Source organism: Periplaneta americana, chromosome 2, assembly GCF_040183065.1.
Source record: "Periplaneta americana isolate PAMFEO1 chromosome 2, P.americana_PAMFEO1_priV1, whole genome shotgun sequence".
Taxonomy (NCBI): Eukaryota; Metazoa; Arthropoda; class Insecta; order Blattodea; family Blattidae; genus Periplaneta; species Periplaneta americana.
This window is the reverse complement of record NC_091118.1, coordinates 48,728,202-48,753,317: the sequence shown is the minus strand read 5'-3', so window position 1 is coordinate 48,753,317 and position 25,116 is coordinate 48,728,202. Positions and strand designations below refer to the sequence as shown.

General features: G+C 35.0%; 1 protein-coding gene across 6 annotated transcripts in view; it reads left to right on the top strand.

Annotated features, from left to right (window-relative positions):
• Positions 1-25,116, top strand: part of moody (G-protein coupled receptor moody) — a 485,897-nt gene that overhangs the window by 355,971 nt on the left and 104,810 nt on the right. For all 6 annotated transcript variants that reach the window (XM_069817640.1, XM_069817631.1, XM_069817660.1 and 3 more), the window contains 2 exons: positions 5,667-5,794; positions 22,085-22,238. In XM_069817640.1, the coding sequence (XP_069673741.1) occupies positions 5,667-5,794; positions 22,085-22,238 (282 nt within the window). The remainder of the gene's footprint in view (positions 1-5,666; positions 5,795-22,084; positions 22,239-25,116) is intronic.

The following is a 25,116-nucleotide window of genomic DNA, read 5'->3' as shown; positions in this document are numbered from 1 at the left end:
GAAATGATCGGGACGAAATTCAAATACAAACTGCTGAGCCATTTATACCGGAACCCACACTTTCTGAAGTCGAAATTGCAATAGAAAATCTGAAAAAGTACAAGTCTCCAGGTATTGATCAAATTCCAGAAGAATTAATACAAGAGGGTGGAAGCGCATTATCTAGCGAAATTTATAAACTTGTACTTGCAATTTGAGAAAAGGAAATTGTACCAGAACAATGGAAGGAGTCCATAATAGTACCTGTTTTAAGAAGGGGGACAAGACTAACTGTAGTAACTTTCGAGGAATATCACTTTTGTTGACATCGTATAAAATTATGTCGAATATTCTTTTGAGAAGATTAACTCTTTATGTAGATGAAATTATTGGGGATCATCAGTGTGATTTTAGGCATAATGGATCGACTATTGATCAGATTTTTTGTATTCGACAGATAATGGAGAAAAAATGGGAGTATAAGGGTACAGTGCATCAGTTATTCATAGATTTCAAAAATGCGTATGACTGAGTTAAGAGAGAAGTTTTATATGATATTCTTATTGAATTTGGTATTCCCAAGAAACTAGTTCGATTAATTAAAATATGTCCTAGTGAAACTTACAGGAGAGTCCGTATAGGCAAGTTTCTATCTGATGCTTTTCCAATTCACTGCGGGCTCAAGCAGGGAGATGCATTGTCACCTCTACTTTTTAACTTTGCTCTAGAATATGCCATTAGGAAAGTTCAGGATAACACAGAGGGTTTGGAATTGAATGGGTTACATCAGCTTCTTGTCTTTGCGGATGACGTGAATATGTTAGGAGAAAATCCACAAACGATTAGGGAAAACACGGAAATTCTACTTGAAGCAAGTAATGCGATAGGATTGGAAGAAAATCCCGAAAAGACTAAGTATATGATTATGTCTCGTGACCTGAATATTGTAGGAAATGGAAATATAAAAATTGGAGATTTATCCTTCGAAGAGGTGGAAAAATTCAAATATCTTGGAGCATCAGTAAGAAATATAAATGACACTCTGGAGGAAATTAAACGCAGAATAAATATGGGAAATGCGTGTTATTATTCGGTTGAGAAGCTTTTGTCATCTAGTCTGCTGTCAAAAAATCTGAAAGTTAGAATTTATAAAACAGTTATATTACCGGTTGTTCTATATGGTTGTGAAACTTGGACTCTCACTTTGAGAGAGGAACAGAGATTAAGGGTGTTTGAGAATAAGGTTCTTAGGAAAATATTTGGGGCTAAGAGGGATGAAGTTACAGGAGAATGGAGAAAGTTACACAACGCAGAGCTGCACGCATTGTATTCTTCACCTGACATAATTAGGTGGGATATGATGGTATAGACTGGATTAATCTTGCTCAGTATAGGGATCAGTGGCGGGCTTATGTGAGGGTGGCAATGAACCTCCGGGTTCTTTAAATGCCAATAAGTAAGTAAGTATGTATTATTTATCTCAAAATCTGTGTCATTATTACAAATTTCCTCATTTGAAATCGTCACAAATTTCGTCCTCGACATCTTGCTATTATTCTTCTTTTACAAGACGTTCAATGTTGCCTTCGGTCGTAATGTAACCGATCAACCAAAGTTCACTGCTGAACGAAACACACTGAAATTCCCCATCTCAACGTAATTACGTACTGGTACCTGAGGTCAGAGGCGCATGAAGAGCAATTTAACGGCATACAATCATTACCCCTAATTGTCATCATCGTTAGATATGAAAATCAACAGGAAACTACCGTGTCTACCATCATTTTCTCTAGTACAGTCTGATAACTGCCGAATCGCCGGTACGTCATTATTATTATTATTATTATTATTATTATTATTATTATTATTATTATTAATACCATATAGTATGGGGATATAAGTATCTTAAAATAATTGTTCTTCCATTGCTTTAACACCTAACGTCAAGGCAATGTAATCTCTAAATATTTAAATAAAATTGTTAGTGAAATTTAAAGCGCGGTTTATAAAACTAAAGTTGTAGGAAAGATATAAATTTCAACGAGAGAGTCGGCATTAAAATGAGCATTAGTTACACTCCATTTTATATTTAAAATGCTACTCTTTACTGTAATTAATCAATTTACTCCACATTTCGAATGGATTAGTAAATCCTCCCTTAAAAGCTCCAATTTGTAATTTCAGACAGAAATAAACAAAGCTACATCATTTACGCAAACTTCAAAAGGAAACAAGAGAACCGTCTCCAGGGAATGAAATGGACGGAGCGTAAAGCTGCATGGCGTAGTGCAAAGTTTCAGTGATGCAATTAGCACAAGAGAGTAAACAAATGAGAGTGCAGAGTGACAAATGAGGGGGAGAGGAAACAATTGCCATGTTTATTCCGAGTCGTGAGATGAAAAATGAGTGTCACATCGGAGTCTGGTTCCATGATTTCCCGCGGGAGGGCAACCGGGTCGGCGTCTGTGTACACACCTTCAGCATTTTATAACGTCACTGTCGGTAGTCGTAGTGACAGCTCAGAGGGGAAGAGTGTATATCGGCGTGCAAAATTGTTAAATTATTTTATTTCTACTGCAGTTTGTAGCTAAATCGTCCTCTGTGATGTGCCATGTTCGCACGTAAGTATAAACCCGAGGTTCCAGAGTCCAAAGTGGGTCGAAGACGATACACTTCCTGTCTTTCACTGGGATGTAGCCTCCTTGGCAGCTCAATTGACAATGCGTTGACTTACGGCTACTTAAATCTCGACGATGACGGAGTTTTACAAATACGGAAATAAAATTTCGAGCTACTCTTGATGATCCTTACAGCGCAAGATACAGATCTCGGATTTTATCTCTGCCTCTGTGCTACGTCACACTTGCGAAAGGGAAGTGAGGGGATGGGAGAAAAGTTGTAATGCTTTTCAATACGCTGACGCCCACGTTATAAGATAAGCCATTTGAAATTTAACGGCCACTGACCGGCAGAGATATAATCGAGATCTGCACACACTACTACGTTTCCTGTCCATGTAATACTGCGTTTTCTGAGCGTTCCGAAGTGCAGAACATCATGGGTTCGGTCCCCATGGACGGCGAATTGTTTTTATCTTAACATAAAATTGTTACGGACAACTGTGACGAAGTTATTTTTTTTTTGTTTGTGTGGAATAAATTATTTCCCACGTCCCGTGGGATTGTATTTGGTTTGACCCCGCAAAAAGAACAGTATAAAATTATATTTCGAAAGATTCATTTTGTCTTCCTAATGAAAAAATAAAAAAGTTAATCATAATAAAGAAACAAAAATATAATAAAAACACTGGAGGACCTAATACTTCGTCCACCAGCCTACTAATTAACAAAATACTAATAAAAACTATTGACTGAGCCTTGTTTGTACCAGTCGGCCAATGACACCACCCATCCATCTGCTCCTTCAAAGACGCTCAGTTACTAATTTACCCTCTCCTCTTACCCCGCAAGGACTGTACTCCCCTCGCAGGGATCTTCTCATGAAATTTAGTGTAGCTCTTCCTTCAAAGGAAGGGATTACCGGTACTGAAATTCCACTTGTGTAGAGTGTATATTTCATTAATTTCTCTTGTAACAATTAAAGAAATATCTATTATTATTGTTACAATAATCACAAAGTATTTTATGCGTTATTCTTCTTCCCTTGTATTTGAGAAGTTCGAGATTTGATTCCAGCAACAAGTAACCTGAATTGGGCATTTCGTAATTTTCCAAGTCTTCAGGCGAATCTCAGAACGCCACTACCCATCTCTTTACCAATCAAAATAATTAACTCTGTATCATAATTTCTAATACCATTTTCCGCCACAGGTCTCCATCTATCAGTGAGTGTATACAGTCGGTGGACATCGAATTAGGAATTTGTTATTATGACATTATTTTATAAATTGTAGGGGAAACTCGGCTAATTCCGCAGTACGGGTAATTCCACAGTAGTGCATATATGATTTTACTGCGCCTTTACAATAGCGAACGTAAGTTTGAGAGGCTGTCAACAGGAGGCATGTCCTCTGCAGTGCTATAGAAAAAAATCAAGGATATTGGTCGATACCTCTGTCGGCAATACAGTGAAACATCGAAAGTTGGTTGTTTTTTGTGTTCTGCTACACAGCTGTGAAGAAAGTGAGCATTGTTACATGTAAATTGTTCCTCTTATGTTACTTTCATAATGTATTTCATAATTATTTACTACTGCGGAATTAGCCAATTCCTATCGCGGATTTATCCGCACTGTTGCGGAATTACCCGAGTTGTTCTTTTTCAACTGTAATGTATGTACAACTAAATATATTTGCATTTTAATAGGTCTTTTTTATCTCATTTGGTAATGAAAGGTTTCGTCCATGTCTACCTACCTTGATAATATTTTTCAATAAACATTTTGATAAAAATATGATAGATTTACTTCTTAATATTGCGGAATTAGCCGAGTCTCCCCTACATATCTAGTGCATCTATTTATGTGCAAATGAATATAACAATTTATTGATTTTTACCTCTCTACCATCTCTTAGGACTTTCTGTTTAACCTCACAGATGGCATTAATTGCCAACAATGTGAAGTTGAAACATATGTCAAGGTTTGTGCCCATGACAGTCTGATATAGGCCTATTGGATTTTATTTGAAGACAGGTCAGTTAATAACCCGGAACATTCGCAATCATACACATTTCCAGACTTTATCTAGACATCCGGGAAGTTTTCTTCAAGGAAAATTCCCCAAGAACCGAGCCCGGGAATCGAACCCAAGACATCCAAACATGCTGATCACCAGAACACAGAGAGTCAGAAAATGAATGTGAAACATTCCTTTTGACATGATTATGATAGTAAATTAGTTATTTGCCACCAGAGAGCTTTGAGGTTTGATAGAATATTTTTTTTAATTCTTAATTCTCTGTCCACCCACTGTAGTACCGGAAAACGTATCCACTAGCAGGCAAAATGAAGAATCATGGCAGTGTGAAGAAATCCGAAAGCTACAAAAATTCTAGTATCAGTGAATTAATGAAGACTTGGAAGTAAACAAGGATGTAAGTGTCATTTTTAAATTTTCTATAAAAAGGGTTATAAGTTACGTCGAAGTTGTTGTCACATATACGTCTCGCCATCTGTGAACACCTAATAAATTAGGACTTTGATCTCTATTTGTGTTATTGTGTTTGGTACAAATATGGCACTTAGATCCATTTCACTTCAAGTTATTTCCTAAAACTGACTTCACAAGAGCCATTTTACTAAGTAAAACATTATTTACAAATTTTCACTTTTATGGAAAGTTAGGAAATTTTTTTTTATTTTATTGGGTTATTTTACGACGCTGTATCAACATCTAGGTTATTTAGCGTCTGAATGATATGAAGGTGATAATGCCGGTGAAATGAGTCCGGGGTCCAGCACCGAAAGTTACCCAGCATTTGCTCGTATTGGGTTGAGGGAAAACCCTGGAAGAAACCTCAACCAGGTAACTTGCCCCGACCAGGATTCGAACCCGGGCCACCTGGTTTCGCAGCCAGACGCGCTGACCGTTACTCCACAGATGTGGACAAGTTAGGAAATGTGGCTTGGATCCGTATATGTACAATAAAATTGTAAGAATGTCTCTGTGGAATTACTGAACGTTTCGAAGCTCAGAATTTATTAGTAATGTGCTTCTTTGCTCGTAGGTACATTATGATCACGCACCACAATGTGTACAACAAGATCTACAAGAAGCTCTGGATCGCCGCCATGATTGCGTTCTGCTGGCTCTTCAGCTTCGGGATGCAGATTCCAACCCTCGTGGGCGTCTGGGGTGAGTAAAGACAAGACGGATCAATCCCTATATTCTTCCATTATCCATTTTTATTTCTCAAAGCCACTTTCACCGTTACAAACAAACCATAATTTTCAAGGTTTAATAATCCCTCCTTTATCACGTATGTAATTGTATGCACTACTGTATAGGGTGAACAGACGTCCTCTTTTATCCGGACATGTCCTCCTTTTTAGGCTTTTGTCCTCCTTTCGTAACTTGTAGGGGAGAGTTGGGTAGTATCGGACATCGGGTAATATTAGACAGTGCGTTTCTTTCATCTACCACCAGATGGTAGAACCTGAATAACATGTTTACGTTTCCGTATGTGACGTCACAGAAACGTAACCATGTCATTCAGGTACTATCATCTAGTGGTAGATGAAAGAAACTCACTGTCCGATACTACCCAACTCTCCCCTATGTCTAATATTTTGAAACTATATATCTGATTTGACACCTTTTTCAAGTAATTTGCCAGTAGGTAGCAGCAGGATCGACGGAATATAGGCCTATTCTTTGCTAACGTTCATAACTCTCTTTGCTCTTCCTTTTGATAATAATTATAGTTTCCTTGGCTTTCATATGTAGTTAATTATAAAATAATTTTATATTATTTTTTTTTTATTTTTAAGTGGGTTATTTTACGATGCTGTATCAACATCTTAGGTTTTATTTAGCGTCTGAATGAGATGAAGATGATAATGCCGGTGAAATGAATCCGGAGTCCAGCACCGAAAGTTACCCAACATTTTCTCAAATTGGGTTGAGGGAAAACCCCGGAAAAACTTCAACCAGGTAACTTGCCCCGACCGGGATTCGAAACCGGGCCACCTGGTTTCGCGCCCGAGCGCTAACCGTTACTCAACAGGTGTGGACTTTTATATTATTAAGTTTCATCATAAGTATGCTATAATAAAATATATATTGACATAATTTTAAATACAATATAGGCCTAAGCCTAAATCTAAATAGATATTTTCTGTCCTCTTTAATAATTATAGTTCCCTTGGCTTTCATATGTAGCTAACTGTAAAATCGTTATTATTAAGTTTTAACATAATTATTTTGTAATAAAATAGTATTAACATATTTTTAAGTATTATATAAGCCTAAATCTGTAGTGTATATTGGCGTAATTTTAAGTATAATATAAGCCTAAGGCTAAATCAAAGTAGGCTACATATTTTCTGTCCTCTTTTTTCGAACAGTGTCCTCCTTGTTAAAGATTTGAGTCCTCATTTTTATCGATGTGAATCTGGTCACCCTACTACTGTATATGGTGATTATCAGAACGCTGATCGCTGATTTTTTATTACGATTAAATTAAATATGAAAATTACTTAATTCACAAAATAATTGTGTGAAATTATCTAAACTGTAATTAATACAAAATTCAATCCCAGAAAGCGATGCAGATATTAAGAGCAATAAAAATCTTAGCAATAGCTTCCTTCGAAATGAAATTAAAGCAGATGTTTCGTATTGTAGATATAGGCAAAATTATACACAGCAATTTATTTTCCCACCATCTGACTATAAGAATATCTTACGAAACCATAGATCTCTGCAGATCTTCAAAATTTTCTAAAATTCCTTCAATGGAACGGAGAAACTCGGAGTGAGAAAAGTGGCCGTCAGGCTTGGAGCTCACACATTTAGTTTCCATCAATCTCAAATTCCATTGCAAGGACACGTTCTCACATACCTTTAAAATGTTTCTCCTCCCATTTCCCCCTTTGACATTGACATCTCTGCAGAGTAACACCTGGATAGACCACAGGTGTGTCTGCACGACAAAGTCTCGATAAATCACAGGTGTTTCTGCATGACAATGTCTCGTGAAACTGCAGATACCTCCGCAAAACATAAAAGCCTTCAGATGTCTCTGCAAGACAACATCGCGCGAGACCGCAGACTAATGTCTTGCTGTCTAGTAGGACCACAGAAGCCAGTGCAAGACTCATATCTTGAGACTGTAGATATCTCTGCAAGACTCGTTTCGTTAGAGTCCCTCGATAATATTTGAATGTAAGAGTTGGGACACAGAATCCAAACTAGTGTCCTGCAATGTTCAAACATGAGAGAGGCAACCAAGACATGGCAAATATGGTCTTATTTCATATTAAAAACTAATCGCAAGATCCAGAGGTATGTATGTATTTATTTACACTGCAAGTGGGCAAGCACCCGGTGGCAGTGGTATATACAATATTAACAATACACAATAAAATGATAAGCAATACACAATAATATCTACAATACACAATACAATTTACAACACATATACAATTTTATACACAATACAATAAGAATACACAATACAATTTAACACAATAATAATAAAACATAAAATAAAATACCTAATTTTACAACACAACCTACATAATTATGTATAGGCCCTACATAAGTTTCAATAGTCTTTCACTTTACTCTCATCTCATTCCCTGTAGTGGCACTATGACGCATTTCACTGACACTTTAGCACACATTTCACTGACACTCTGTAACACATTTCACTGACACTATAGAACACATTTCATTGACGCTATAAATTATCACTGATCGGAACTGTTCACTGCACTGTAAAACCATAACTTCCCTGACTCACCTCGTTTCACTGATACAACAGTTCAAATAAGTCAAATAATTACATCCTGTACTAAAATTCTTAAGCGGTTAAAACATGAATGGGTGGGAGTGGAGGACCTCGAATATTTTTATAACAAAGTGGAACAAACACGACAGTTCTCCTTGTGCAGAGCGAACATTGGCGAATATCGAACTTCGTCATACTCGACAAACTTGAACCGAACATAGCGCCTATAATGCACGACGCTAATCCAAACATCATCTACCTTGTAGCATAATCCAGCAAGCACTTACAACGGTTTTGCTTCTAGTAAATACAAGTTAAAAGGTTTTTCCTTATTCCTCAGTGATAAAATAGATGTAAAAATTGTTTTTATATATTATATGTAATAAATTATATTATAAAATAATGTAACATATTATAAAATTATGTGTAAAATTTGTTTAATATCTCTCTACAATATACAGGTCTATGATTTTACTTCTCATAGGAGATTTGTTTTTCCATTTTCAGTGCTAACATACCAGTACATATTATTGATGATGGGATCAGAATCCATAAAACGTCTCAACTCTCATTATAAAGGGGCTCTAGAGTCTAGACATTACACATAATTAGGAATTTATTATTTCATCGACCTAATTCATTTTTGCTTGAGTAGCGTACATAATATGTGTACCTAGATTTATTAATTGTATGATGGAGATCATGGTTGGATCCAACCAATCAGGAGGAGTGTGATCATTGTCTCAACTCTTACATTATCGAGGGATTCTAGTTTCGTGAGACCTCGAGTATCATTGGAGGACGTCTTCTTGAGATTGCAGATTTAATTATTGTAAAACACCGTTTCATTAGAGCGTATTTGCAAGACTCGTGAGATAGCGGAGATCTTTGAAAGACTCTCTAGTGAGACCGCAGATGTGTTTGCAAGACAACGTTTCATAAGACCGGCAACATACTGCATCGGACATTCTGTCTCGGACAGGACAGTTTTGTCTCGGACCGTTCGATGTGACGGTGATTACACACACTGTTATGAGGCTGCAGCATACTGCGTCGAATATCTGTCCCAGAACGAATGTTCAATGCAGTATGCTGCAGCTTTATAACAGTGCGTGTAATCACCGTCGCATCGAACGGTCCGAGACAAAACTATCCTGTCCGAGGCAGAATGTCCGATGCATTATGCTGCCGGTCTAAGACAACCAATGTTTCTGCAATATGTCTTATGAAATCTCATGCGTCACTGGAGAAAATCTTCATGAGACTGCATATTTATCTGTGAAACACCGTATCGTTACACCGTAAGTGCCATTGCAGGATATTCTCTTGAGAGACCGAAAGTCTCTACAAGACAACGTTTCGCAAGACCGCAGATGTCTCTGCAAGTCGTCTTTGTAAGATGACAAATGTGTCTGCAAGACATATTTAGTAGGTAGCAGGTGTGTCTTTGACACAAGACGTCTTTATGAGACGACAGGCGTATGGGTAAGACGTCTGTGTGAGACGGCAGGTACACTTACGTTCAAAGATATCCGACCTACGATTTTATAATCGTGTAAGCGAACTTTCCAACCACGGGATAAGCCAGAACCAAAGATATAAAAAAAATTGACAAACTTTAAAATAGTTACCCTAGTTCTCAATAAGTGGCACCATTATTGGGACAGTTAAAAAAAGTGTCAGAGAAAATGATTATGTAAAGCATAAATTATTATCACAATTCACAATATCAGCGGTTTCCAGCTAAACCCAGTGTTGTTTTACAATCAGCTAAGGGGAATGAAAAATTGAATTCCTTAATGCGGGAATATTTATCTACAATTGGCAACAGTGACTATTATCTTCACCATCTATTCATAAAAGCAATAACTAAAGAATCCACATTTACACCAGCAAATTATCGATCACTACAGATTAGTACATCTGCAAGGCGAAAAATGTCTATAGAATCACAAACGTTGCTGCAGGATGCCAACTCTAGACGTTTTGCAGATACTGCCTCAGGAGATTTTGTTCCGAACAGACATCTAGTGAGACCACAGATAGTCTATCTCTGCAAGAATATAGCGAGACAGTAGGTTTATCTCCAGGACGAATTCTTTGTAAGAATGCAAATATCTCTAAAGGATAATTTGTCGCGATGTCGTAAATTCTCAGATATAAATCAGAAAACAGATTTTAACACAAGGAGAGGAAACTAAACCTAGAGTATGCATTGTGTAGTCTATATGCCTTAACATTATAAACAACATACATATTGCATACGATATTGTATGTTGTTTGCATGCATGTAGCTTAGTGTTAACGTGGTTTCCAACCCACACAGGTTATTATCGGAATTACTGTACGTGTAATGTAAGCTGCTTAGCCGGTATTAAAATGGTTACTATCCATTCTCGTTTGCTCAGTATCTGGTCAACTGGTTGTGCGCTATTACCTAATTGCTTGGTATTACGATGGTTATTGGGAACTTAACTGGAATTTTGCTGATGAGGGCTATGTTATTAGAAACAGTACTGCAGCAATAAATACAGGATTACGATCGTCTTCCTTCCCACTCAATTTATGCAGTAAAACTCAGATTATAGTTTCGCAAACATCCTATATTACTGCGACAAGGTCAGAGCTTGACGCTAGTCTGAGAAAAAACATCCAAAACATTGCTTATTGTGACATTAAATATGGGACACATAGCTTTCTCACATTTGAGAGCTTCGTTGCATGTTTAAAGTACAAAAAATGTTCAATAGCAGTATTATGCATTCTCAACCATAATAGCCAACGTTTCTCAAACATTTCGGAAATATGTGCAAGTGAAATGATTGAGATAATTTTATGAATCATACTTTCGTTCATCTATCAAAGAAATTTAACACAACGGTATTACTGCATTCCTGAAAATTCTGGTTCTCAGAATTTACGAGGTTCTGGACTTTTTTTTTGTGATATCAACGACAATATTAGATATATCTAAGAATTTTTTTTTTACCAGAAAGGTATACCTCCACTTTTAAGTTTTTAAACATAACATTTAATACAGAATAAATATTTATTTTCTGAAACTCAATATAAATCAATTGATAAAATTTCACGCACTTCTTTCCTTTATTAGTCATTTCGATATTTTATCTGTAGTAATGTCACGAGAGGTCTGAGATCTGCCGATAAATCCACGAGCGAAGTGAGTGGATTTATCTGGGAAATCTCAGACCTCGAGTGATATTTATTAGGACTATTTCGTGAATAAAATAAAAATTTAAATAATATATCCCTACAATTCGATCACAAAATGTTAATAATTGTATATTAACGGATACTTAACCTATTCAGACATTGTCAAGTTGAAATACTCGTAGATGAATATCGATTATTGCAATAAAGAAATTCGATGTTATTATTCAGTAATGCCAATTGCGAAAATCGAAATACAGGTTTAACTATGTTAATTACATGTACTGCACTTTTCTCTTATTATTATAACAAATACATTTTCATTATCTGCTGAAATCATAATTTAATTTAACAGTAACAGTGGGGACAGCTATGTATATACCAATGCTTATGTATTCACAGCGAGACATGTTGCTACACAGTGAAGCCATCTCTGTATAGATAGGCCTAATTAAAACACGAATTTTATTACGCCATACGAAAGGCACTTTGATCAAAGAATTATTACTATGCAAGGTCTTTGAGTTTGATATGCGATGATGTTACATAAATTTGAACGTCTATTAATTGTTTAATTTCAATATAAATGTTATAGGCTACAATTTTATAGGTTACGTTAGGCCTACCTGTGGAAGCAGGACCAATATCAGCTGTGCCTTGTTTCAACCGTTACATACAATGAGTGCTACACGAAAGCATTTTTTAAAGCTCGACAAACGAATTCTCGCTGTAGTGTGTAACGGAACTAAAGCTGCATCTACACAGTTCAATATTCCAATCGCGTATGCGTACAATCTGGGAAGATTATTGAAAGAATCAAGTTTAAAAGGTACGTTCAATTAATATGCATAAAGATTTTGTGTCTACATTGTGCGCCGTTTTGAACGTGGTCTTCCCTGCGTAAATATATTAATTAATATTAAATATCAATCTTGCATTCATTGCTTTAAAGTTGAAAGAAAAGTTTAACCGTGTAGTTGCATCTTAATGTATTCATGATCATAAATTTACGGGGAAACAATTGGCGACAACGACTAAACAAAAGAATGACCATGCGATAAATTGATAGCGATAAATCTAGCTGCAGAAATTATCGCAAAGTCTGACTGTGATTGGTTGGAATTCAAAATTTCATTACACTTCATTGGTCGAAAATGGAATGACGTCATATAAACGAAATAGTCATCAAAAGTAAATCAAAACATGCAAAACCGAATTTATCACCTAGGCCTACAATATAGGCCATTCGCTATCTCGTGAAACCAAATGCATGTGTGCACCGTAGCACATAGTAAGAATCTTATGACAGGGGTAAGTGAGCAAGCTAACTGCAAGTGCAAGCCTAGCCAAAGAGGGAAGCTTCCCAGTCCACTTTATTCTTCCCCTGACGCGCAAGTAGGTTTCACGAGATACTGAATGGCCTATATTAATATCTAGTGAGATAACCATATTGATATATTATATGCTGTAAGCACAGTGGCAAATAATAATAATAATAATAATAATAATAATAATAATAATAATAATAATAATAATAATAATAATAATAATAATAATAATAATACTTACAAATGGCTTTTAAGGTTCATTGCTGCCCTCACATAAGCCCGCCATCGGCCCCTATCCTGTGCAAGATTATCCCAGTCCCTATCATCATATTCCACCTTCCTGAAATCCATTTTAATGTTATCCACCCATCTACGTCTCGGCCTCCCCAAAGGTCTTTTTCCCCTCCGGCCTCCCAACTGACACTCTATATGCATTTCTGGAGTCGCCCATACGTGATACATGCCCTGTCCATCTCAAACGTCTGGATTTAATGTTCCTAACTATGTCATGAAGAATACAATGCGTGTAGTTCTGCGTTGTGTATCTTTCTTCATTCTCCTGTAACTTCATCCCTCTTAGCCCCAAATATTTTCCTAAGAACTATGAGATGATAATTTTAATTTTCATTATTTATTTAATGTAACTTCTGAACTACAGAGGTTATTCAGGGACAAAGACATGCTAATTTTAATTATTTATTTAACGTAACTTTGGAATTACAAAGGTTATTCAAAGACAATGAGATGATAATTTGTATTTTGATTATTTATTTAATGTAACTTTTTAACTACAAGGGTTATTCAAAGACAATGAAGAGGTAATTTCAATTTTAATTAATTATATAACGTAACGTTTGAATTACAGAGGTAATTCAAAGATGAGATGATAATTTTAACTGTAATCAGTTACTTAACGCAATTTTTAAACCATAGAAGCTATTCAGGGACAAGATAAGATAATTTAAGTAGCAATTCTATAATATTTAACATCACTTCTAAATTACAAGGCCTTTGGAGAGACAATGACATGAAAACTGCAATTATTTACTTAACGTAACTTTTAAACTGCACAGTATATTCACAGACAATGAGATGATAATTTTTAATTATTTATTTAACGTAACTTTTGAACTATAGAGGTTATTCAGAGACTATGAGATGATAATTTAGTGGTAATTTTGTAGCTAACTCAACTCAAACTACAGCGGTTATTCAAAGACAGTTTACATGATTATTGCATTTCATTTCTCTATTTAACATAACTTTTAAACTATGAAGGCTTTTGAGAATATTACAACTGTAAATACAATTATTATTCTATGTTTAACGTCTCTCTTAAATTATAGTGGTCATCAAAGATGATAAGATAAAATGTGGTTAGAGGAACTGTGTAATGGGAATCACAGAGCACAGCTTTGCACCCGGAAGAAACGTGCTTCGTAATCAATTTATTCAACACAAATATCACATAATAAGCCAGAGTCGAACGCTGTAAAGAATCTATTAAATAAGTGATTGAGCTACGCTGAGACCAGTCGGAAAGAGAAGATAAGATTAATATTAGCTGTGAAATTAGTATAAAAACCTGAACAGTTGCACATCAATTTTATAGTTTCTTTTGAGTGTGTTCAATTTAAGGTGTTATCTACAGATACCGTGTAGATTACAATTTCCTTTTACGGCATTCTATATAACAAGCTCAATTGTTAGTATTTCTGGCAATAAATAAATCCGAAAACGTGACTAAAAACACGAAATCAATCCATCAACTTTCTTATTAAGAGAAAACTGGATTTTTGTCATAAAGTTTTATAACTCTTTTCACTGCAAATTTGAGCTACATGTCTTATCGTTGTTTTCTTTTGTCCGTTATTTTTACTGTTCTCATACTAACCCGCGACTTGTAGCTAATCTCACGATTCACTTAATAATCAAACTGCGTTACAGAAAGAAATTGTTAAATAATTCTGGAATATACTTAAAGACTTGGGAGTACAGAAAAATCTGCAATAAACGACTCTCCTAAAAAGGAATAGTTCACTCTATAGGGTCTATAATGTCCCGAAACATTTTTATTTTTAATAACTGTTTATTTCTTTAAGATACATAAGAAGACATCGGTATAGCTCAGTCGGCTGAGGCGTTGTCTGCCGATCTGGAGTTGCGTCTGGGCGTGGGTTCGATTCCCGCTTGAACTGATTATATGGTTCGGTTATTTCAGAAGTTTTCCCCAACCGTAAGGTAAATATCAGGTAATCTATGGCGAATCCTCGGCCTCATCTCGCTATCACCAATACCATCGACGCTAAATAACCTAGTAGTTGATACAGCGCCGAATTAAATCAACCATCCATCATATGGTACTGCAGAATTCCTGCACGGAAATAGCATATGTACCTTGGTATATCATAATAATATTATTTTAGAGGTAAGGCCATATAGAATCACTAGCAGAAAAATTATGAACAATCAAATACAAATAATGATAGAAGTACTGAACAAAACTATTTACTAAGAGGTAGGCAACAACAAAAACTTAACTCTCCTATAATCAGAAAAATAATAATAATGATAATAATAATAATAATAATAATAATAATAATAATAATAATAATAATAGCGTAAGGGAGGGGATTGTCGGATAGGTCTGGTAATGTCGGATAATCTCGGATAACATATTTCTTTTCCATCGAATGGTGCAATCTGATGTGAAAATAATGCATTACGTTCTCTACAAGTAGACGAACATCTGCATGAATAGCCATTACTGTTGAGTACTTCACTGTGTGTGAATAGCGTGTTTTCAACGTTTCTGCAAAAAAAAAAAAAAAATCTTTTTGAGGATAAGTAATGTGATTTATTCGTTACAAGTTATTCTTATATTTACACAATATGGTATGCACTGTTTGATATACCATAGATAAGGCTTCTTAATTCTCTAATTGCAGAAATGCTATCGACAACATGTTTCATGCATCTGGCTTGTTTAACTGTTTGTGAAGAGTCGACCAATGTCGGATACTAGCTGAGGGCAATGTCGGATACTAGCTGAGGGCATTGTCGGATACTAGCCGAGGCCATTGTCGGATACTAGCCGAGGGCATTGTCGGCTGTCTTTCAATGCTGCTCGCTACATAAAAGCTGCCTTAAACCCATTTATATGTTTTCTATAACAAACCACTACATTTTTACACATGGGTATTTTTAATTAATGTAAGTAATTAATTTTCTAATTAATCGAATATTATGAAGTAACGAATTGTTTCTTCTTCTGATATTTTTAGATGCCTAAAGTAAAAGAAAAAAGAGATTCAGTCTAAAGAAAATGGAAGTCTGAGATATGGTAAATGCCATTGTCGCAGTACGGGAGAAAAGAATGGGCTATCTTGCTGCTTCCAAAAGATTCAATGTACCTCGATCAACATTATTTAATTATGTACGGTCCAACTCTGAGCCCACCAAAGCCGTTAAATCGAAACTTGGACGAAAACCAATACTCCCAGCTTCATTTGAAGAGAAGCTAGTTGACTATGTGTTAATGATGGAGAGAAAATATTTTGGATGAACCAGAAATGATGTTAAAAGGCTCGCATATCAGTTGGCTAAACAGAACACTATTGTAATAGTTTCTGATATGCAATATATTATTTTAAATGCATTATCATACCTCTTACATAATAATGTCTAATGTATCCGACATTAGCTTTCCATTCTGTTTTTGTCTTTGAAAGTTATACAGCAAATACATATTATGTAAATTACCTAATACTTATGTACAATTTGCAGGAACCCCAAGAGGTTATTATAATACTGAGTAATACCAGTTCTAACTTTTTTTAATTACCTTTATTTTGAAACATCAAAATGGTATCCGACAATACCCTCCCTTACTCTAAATAATAATAATAATAATAATAATAATAATAATAATAATAATAATAATAATAATAATAATAATAATCTTAACAAGAAAGATGTATTTAGTAGTAAAATTCTTTGTTTATAAAGACAACATCAAATTAATTTGTGTATTTCAAGATTTTAAATTTCAATAAGACTACACATAAAATAAATTTAATAAAAAGTATAACAGTATTAAACGAAAATGTGAGCATGGAAAAGAATGTTGTAACTGTATTTGATATTAATTTACGTAATTAATATGTCAAGTATGTTTACATGTATGATGCAAGATGTATAAATAAGCAAATAACTTGCTGACAAGCATGTGGCAGGAATGTAGACTGACCTACTGTACTCACTGAGAAATACCGATTCAACTATTGCAGTGTGCTGGCTATATGTCAACAACTGCTAACCTGGATGTAGTGTGATGACATGGAAGAATTAGTTAATAGGCATAAGTGAACCTATAATTAAACATAAATATGAAAGTTATAGAATAAATTTAGATTTTTAAAGTAAAAAAAATAATAAAAATTAATTTTAAAATATTCATGGTAGAAAATTGTGAAAAGGAGAAGATAAGTAAGTTTTAAAGTTTTAATGGTTATCACGATTGGTTTAAACATGCACTAAAACTAGACGTAAGTGCAAGTTTGAACAATTAATTACTGAGATTTGCGATAAATTAATTAGTTTAGGAAATTGTATATTTATTATGTATAACTACTTTTGTATATAGATCATTTTTTTTTTAATTATTAAGTTTGTACTTTTGTAAACTAATATCAATAAATCTATCACTATCACTAATAATATTATATGCGTAAATAATCACTTAGTAATTTAAGATGGCGCTCATTCCGTCGGATCCCGGCCACTTAGTCACTATTAGTGAGTGCACCTCTGCACATAGTGTGTTGGACATTGTACCACTGTCACACATGTGTGATACAGTGTATGAGGGTTGGCCAGTAAAGGGAAACTGAGAGGTGGAACTTAAACTGAGAGGGTTCAATCCGGCATCGGAACTGGAATCCGATGTGGCTTAGGGGATAAAGCGTGAGCACGTAGATCTGAAAACCTGGTGCCGGAGAGAATTTTTCTCCGCTCCATCCATAATTCCTGCACGGAAACATCATATGCACTTCGGTACATCATACTAATAAAATATTACTATGTTTCATATATATATATATTTTTTTTTTTTCATGAAAAGAATCTATTTTGTACACAAACTAAAATGCAAGCATGTTCTTTCCATCTCTGTTTGTTCTCTAGTCTAGCAACAAAATATTTGTTTGGTTTTGCTAATTACACACAGACGAATATTTCAGATGAAACTATCTGTACATGTAATTTTTGTACACCCTGTATCTAGATTGTGTTAAGACTAGAGATTCCGGAACCAGAAGGTCTGTATATCGAACTATGTGGTCAGGAAGTATAAAACTCTCCTCGAGACTACAAGTGAACTTCGCGGGAAGTACAGAAAGACTTTGTCTGCAGACCGCAGCGTCCTGCGGCACTTGCGGTCTCCGCATCGCTTCCCGTCCTAGTTATTGTGTTACAGACTTGTTTGGGTTAGAAAAAAAAGTACACCATTCAACCTGGTCTCTATCCAAGCGACCTAGCTTTGAATGGTAGCGAAATGACAACAGGAAATTGGCGCAAGATATACAACAAAGGACAAGCCAACTGGCAAATTCAATAGCCAGCAATTGATGTTCGAAAGCGCTTTTAATCTTCTGTATCTATAGATTACTATATTGCGAGAAAAAAGTTTTCCTGATTTTGTAAATGTTTCTTTTCTTGTTATAGCAAAAGAATCATGACTGGTTTTTAGCTTCTTCCAGTCCGTCCGTCCGTCCGTCCGTCCTACTTCTCTCCCTCCCCTACCCCCCTCTCTCCCCGCCTCCCTCATCCCTCTCTCTCATTTAAAAATCAGTTCCTGCTCTTTCATACCCTGCGTTAAATTGCAACATTGCACATGAATTTAATACTCATAATTGGAATTAATGAAAATAATAACAATCTAATTCAATCTTGCGCCATTTCTATGTTACTGATATAGCCTACTGTATTTCTATGACATATTTTTTTCTCTTTAATATTAAAATGTGTCTCAATGAAACGTACAGCATAGTTCGTATAGGTCAGTTTCTGTCAGATGCGTTTCCAATTCACTGTGGGCTAAAGCAAGGAGGTGCACTATCACCTTTACTTTTTAACTTTGCTCTAGTCTAGAGTATGCTATTAGGAAAGTCCAGGATAACAGAGAGGATTTGGAATGGAACGGGTTACATCAGCTGTTTGTCTATGCGGCTGACGTGAATATGTTAGGAGAAAATCCACAAACGATTAGGGAAAACACGGGAATTTTACTTGAAGCAAGTAAAGAGATAGGTTTGGAAGTAAATCCCGAAAAGACAAAGTATATGATTATGTCTCGTGACGAGAATATTGTACGAAATGGAAATATAAAAATTGGAAATTTATCTTTTGAAGAGGTGGAGAAGTTCAAATATCTGGGAGCAACAGTAAAAAATATAAATGATACTCGGGAGGAAATTTAACACAGAATAAATATGGGAAATGCCTATTATTATTCGGTTGAGAAGCTTTTATCATCAAGTCTGCTGTGAAAAAATCTGAAAGTTAGAATTTATAAAACGGTTATATTGCCGGTTGTTCTTTATGGTTGTGAAAATTGGACTCTCACTTTGAGAGAGGAACATAGGTTAAAGGTGTTTGAGAATAAGATGCTTAGGAAAATATTTGGGGCTAAGAGGGATGAAGTTACAGGAGAATGGAGAAAGTTACACAACACAGAACTGCACGCATTGTATTCTTCACCTGACATAATTAGGAACATTAAATCTAGACGTTTGAGATGGGCAGGGCATGTAGCACGTATGGGCGAATCCAGAAATGCATATAGAGTGTTAGTTGGGAGGCCGGAGGGTAAAAGACCTTTAGGGAGGCCGAGACGTAGATGGGAAGATAATATTAAAATGAATTTGAGGAAGGTGGGATATGATGATAGAGAATGGATTAATCTTGCTCAGGATAGGGACCAATGGCGGGCTTATGTGAGGGCGGCAATGAACCTCCGGGTTCCTTAAAAGCCAATAAGTAAGTAAGTAAGTAAGTAAGCAATATTCTTTCAATAAAATTGTCGTTAGTAAAATGTTTAATCATGCAGCAGATATGCAACAAATTTTGTCCATTTAACTTCAACTTCAGTAATTTTACTCTAATCCTAACACGAATTTCAGAAAAAGGACCTGTTCTTAATGTTATAAATAAATATTCGATAAACATGTGTTTCTATAACAACTAATTGCTGCACTGTTACATGAGCGTAACATACATTGTACTGTTTATTTTGTTTATTTTTTTAGCTCCTTTTCCTCCCTTCTGCCGGCTTATTACTTCATTCTTATTCTTTACATTTTATACCCTATATATTTTTAAAACATTTTGGATTTCAATCGCCGTTTTTTCTTTTCTCATTTTATATATATATATTTTTTCCATTATTTTTATCATCATCTTTTCTATGGCATTTCTTTTCTTCTGTCCTTTCCACATTACCTCAATGTTCCTGTGTTATATACATTGTAATTTATTCTTTTATTACTTAATTTATTTTCCTTTTATCCTCCTTCAATTTCTGTACATTTGCTTTCCACCATTCGTCTCATTTTCCTTCAATTTCTTTTCATTTTCGTTTCTTCCATTCCTTTATATTTTCCTTCTTCCATTCCTTTACACCTTCGTTCTTCATTTCGATTTCATTCTCCTCCTTCCAATCTTTTTCCATCTTACACTTCTCTCACTTTCATTCTTTCATTTTATTCATTTTCGTTTACCTTCTTCCATTCCTTTCCACTTTCCTTCTTTCATTCTTTTTCATTTTTCTTCCACCATTTCTTCTCATTTTCCATTTTTTATTCATTTTCATTTATCTTCTTCCATTTTTCATTTTCCATCTTCCATTCGTGATCGTTTTCCTTCTTCCATTCGCGTCACTTTCTTTCTTCCATTCCTTTTAATTTTCCTTCTCTTTTTAATTATTCTCCCTTCATTCTTTTTCATTTTCCTTCTTCCATTCCTATTAATTTTCCTTCTCTTAATTATCCTCCTTCCATTCCTTCTCACTTTCTTCCATTCCTTTTCATTTTCCTTTTAATTATCCTCCTTCAATTCCTTTTTCACTTTCTATCTTCCATTCCTATTAATTTTCCTTCTCTTAATTATCCTCCTTCTATTCCTTCTCACTTTCTTCCATTCCTTTTCATTTTCCTTTTAATTATCCTCCTTCAGTTCCTTTTTCACTTTCTATCTTCCATTCCTATCAATTTTCCTTCTCTTAATTACCCTCCTTCCATTCCTCCTCACTTTCTTCCATTCCTTTTCATTTTCCTTTTAATTATCCTCCAATTCCTTTTTCACTTTCTATCTTCCATTCCTTTTAATTTTCCTTCTCCTTTTAATTATCGTCCTTCAATTCCTTTTTCACTTTCTATCTTCCATTCCTTTTAATTTTCCTTCTCCTTTTAATTATCCTCCTTCAATTCCATTTTCACTTTCTATCTTCCATGCCTTTTAATTTTCCTTCTCCTTTTAATTATCCTCCTTGAATTCCTTTTTCACTTTCTATCTTCCATTCCTCTTAATTTTCCTTCTCCTTTTAATTATCCTCCTTCAATTCCTTTTCACTTTCTATCTTCCATTCCTTTTAATTTTCCTTCTCCTTTTAATTATCCTCCTTCAATTCCTTTTTCACTTTCTATCTTCCATTCCTTTTGATTATCTTCCTTCAATTTCTTTTCACTTTCTTCCATTCCTTTTCATTTTCCTTTTAATTATCCCCCTTCAATTCCTTTTCACTTTCTTTCTTCCATTCCTTTTAATTTCTCTTCTCCTTTTAATTATACTCCTTTCATTCCTTTTCACTTTCCCTCTTACATTATTTTTCATTTTCCTTTTCCTTTTAATTATCATTCTTCCATTCATTTTTAATTCCCCTTTCATTCCATTTTCCTTGCTTTATCATTCCTTTTCCTTTCTTCTTTCTTTCCTGTCTTCCTCCATTTGGTCCCCTTTCTTTATTACGTTATTTCTTTCGTTTTTTAAGCATTCTGTTATTTCTTTTTTCATGCCTTTTCAGCTTATAATTTTTCGTTTCTTTCCTTACTAGTTTTCTACTCCCCTACTGAATTTATTTTATGTTTCCTCTTTCGTATGGCTATGTGTCAATATCTTGTCTATCTATGACTTCAGGTCAATTCGGAGTGGATCCTAAACTGGGCACGTGCACCATCCTAGAGGACCAGAACGGACGCTCCTCCAAGACGGCCTTGTTCGTCATCGCCTTCCTCATCCCCTGCTGCGTCATCGTCAGCTGCTATGCACGGATATTCTGGGTCGTTCACAGGTCAGCCCCTCTCGCACTCATTACATTACAAGAAAATGATTGAAGCAACTCATAATACTGTGGTCGTTTACAAATCAAGCTTTACATAAAAGAAATATATCCTAAGATCATTTTAACTACAGGCCATTAAACTCAGCTTGGACCAATTACCAGGTTGGATTATTCCAAGGTTTTCCGCACCTGTAAGGCAAATGTAAGATAATCTTATGGTGAATAGTGTGTGATATCGCCGAACTCGCAGTTTATACAGTATCGGTAAATAACAGTTTAAAAATAATAATGGTAATCATCATCACAATCTAGGTACGAATCTAGGCCAAAAGTCGGCCCGTTTCCACATCATTTTAGCTATCCAATAGCTTTTTTCTCTTTTGGATGATAAATTGGTTTTATGCTTTTGAATTCTCTCTTCTAATGATTTACAATTCAGTTCATCCATTGTGCCTTAACATCACTCGAAATACAATGTCTGTTCGGTCGCCATTCATTTTTTTTTTTTTTTTGCATTTGAATAAATATGGGCAATAGACCCATTGTAAGGTATTTCGTTTACAGGTGGTGGTTAGCTTTGTAATCTACGTACGTGGACTCGAAAATTAAATTCTATAATTTGAAAATGAAGACTACTATTTGTAGCGGGTTATGCCGGTATTTATTTTATTTATTTATTTAACCTGGTAGAGATAAGGCCATCAGGCCTTCTCTTCTCCTCTACCAGGGGTATCTCATTGACGAGATGAATTTTAAGATAGACAGTCCTGTGATACAGAGTTACATCTATGGCAGTGAACGTCAAAGAACGCCGAAAACAATCAAAATCGGCAAATAGACGCAAAGAAACCGCTTTCTTTAATGTCGATTGGAAACGAATTGAGTGTAACGACTATATAGATCAGGCATGCCAAAACCCTGCACATTGTGCAGTAGTCTCTGTGCGATGTGCACTTTCTATTCCTCTACCTGGAGGGAGTGAATCGCCTTGGAGGGGAACGCGACGGGGCTATACAGAGGTGCAACAGCATACCAGCTTTTCTTTCAGTAGCGCAGTTTCAGTGCGGGTGCTGATTTGGCTGTATCTGTGAATGAATTATGGTAAATAAAGTGAGTTCACAGACAACGAAGAAGAGAAATTACGAATCATGTAACATAATTGTTATAATGTTTTCCTCAGCCAACAATAATCATTTTAAAATGAAAGGCTTTCATCAGCCCAAGTCAAGGTAATAGTATTGTGATAGTTTAGATCACATTAATAAAGTTCTCAAAATATATTGCCAGCTCTTATTTCTTAATCTCACGGCAAAAGGAACTTGACAATGGCGTTGTTTTGGAGTCTGTACTAACACAGCATCAAAGATTAGACGACTTACGACTTTCATTTCATAATCTGGTAAGTGATAAGAATATAGTGAGGAATACATGTGAGGCTCTTGAGGTTGTAAGGAGCGAAGAAAGCAACTATTTGCAAGGCAGAAAAATTCTCTGAAAAATATATTATGGCAAATTTTCCATCTCACGTCACTATATTATGCTAATATACTTACATTAATAAACCTGACATAAATAGAATATCGTCTCTTCAAGCTTGTGAACTACACTTTTAATTTCTTTCAGTAACGCTTCCAACTTCTCGATACTTGCTCTCAACGTTTTCCAAATAAACTATATATGAATTTAAATTGTAAGCTTAATTTATATCATTTATTAACATTAATGTTAATATATATTGACATACAGCAAGGAAATTATTTCAGTGTAAAAACTTCACAATGTCCTACTGCATGTAATTAATTGGGAGTATAGTATTTTCTTCAGCATTTGTTTACCAATGGTCCCAATAAATATTAATGCTCGACGAACAATGAAAGAGCAGGGTCTATTACTTTAAAATAATTAGTACCTATTATATAAAATGAAATACTTGTTCGTTTTTTGTTGTTTCGAAATTACTGCAATATTTTTTTTCTTCAAATACTATATAAAAATCATATTAATAAATTATGCTTTACAAACCACTATTTTTTTTTTGTGAAGTATAACTAATTGTATTACAATTGTCAAGTATAGACACTGATAATAACCGTGTTTTTTTTTTTCCTTCTGCTAAGTGTGTTTATAATGTCCAAATGCCTATTTAATCTAACCCTAGAAGCGCAGAATAGATTATTGTACATCCCTCCAGCTAAGAATGGGTAAGAGCAACGCTCGAATGATGCAGTCTGCACAGACCGCGATCCGCGCACAAAACCGCACATTTCTGATTTCTGGCATGCCTGATATAGATAAAGGTGTTTTAAAGTATAAGTAGTCATTTTTTTCTGTTCCACAAAATAATATATGAATCACGTATATTTTCAGCTAATATGTTTTTGTGTTAGTTAATAGTTTGCAGTGTTGTAATGTAGCGCATACACGGGATTACAAACATTTTCTTTCGCTTATTTGAGCTTAGATTACTTGTATGTTCACATACACATCTGTTTGTATGTGTACTTATGCGTGCTTGTGTATGTATTTTGAAATCCTGTGCTAGGCCCATACAAAATTTCAAAATTCTTTCTCTCTGATATTTCCCTTTGAAAGTACGTTTCATCTTTCCACAGAACTGTTGAAATTTATACATTTTTTTGGTTCACATCTATATATCTTTTCTCCCCATTTTCAAAAATTGCAGCCTATTATGATTTAAGTTATTCAACATCTTTTACTTAAGGAAATGTTCCATAAAATGCAATTACTATAGTTTTTTCGATGTGAAAATCTTTGTATTACGTATTTTAAGGTAATAATACAGTATACGTTATGGTTCAAAAATCTTCATTTTCAATCAGTTTCTTTAATATTTTTCTAATAAAGCTAGTGTCATTAAAATAAAGAA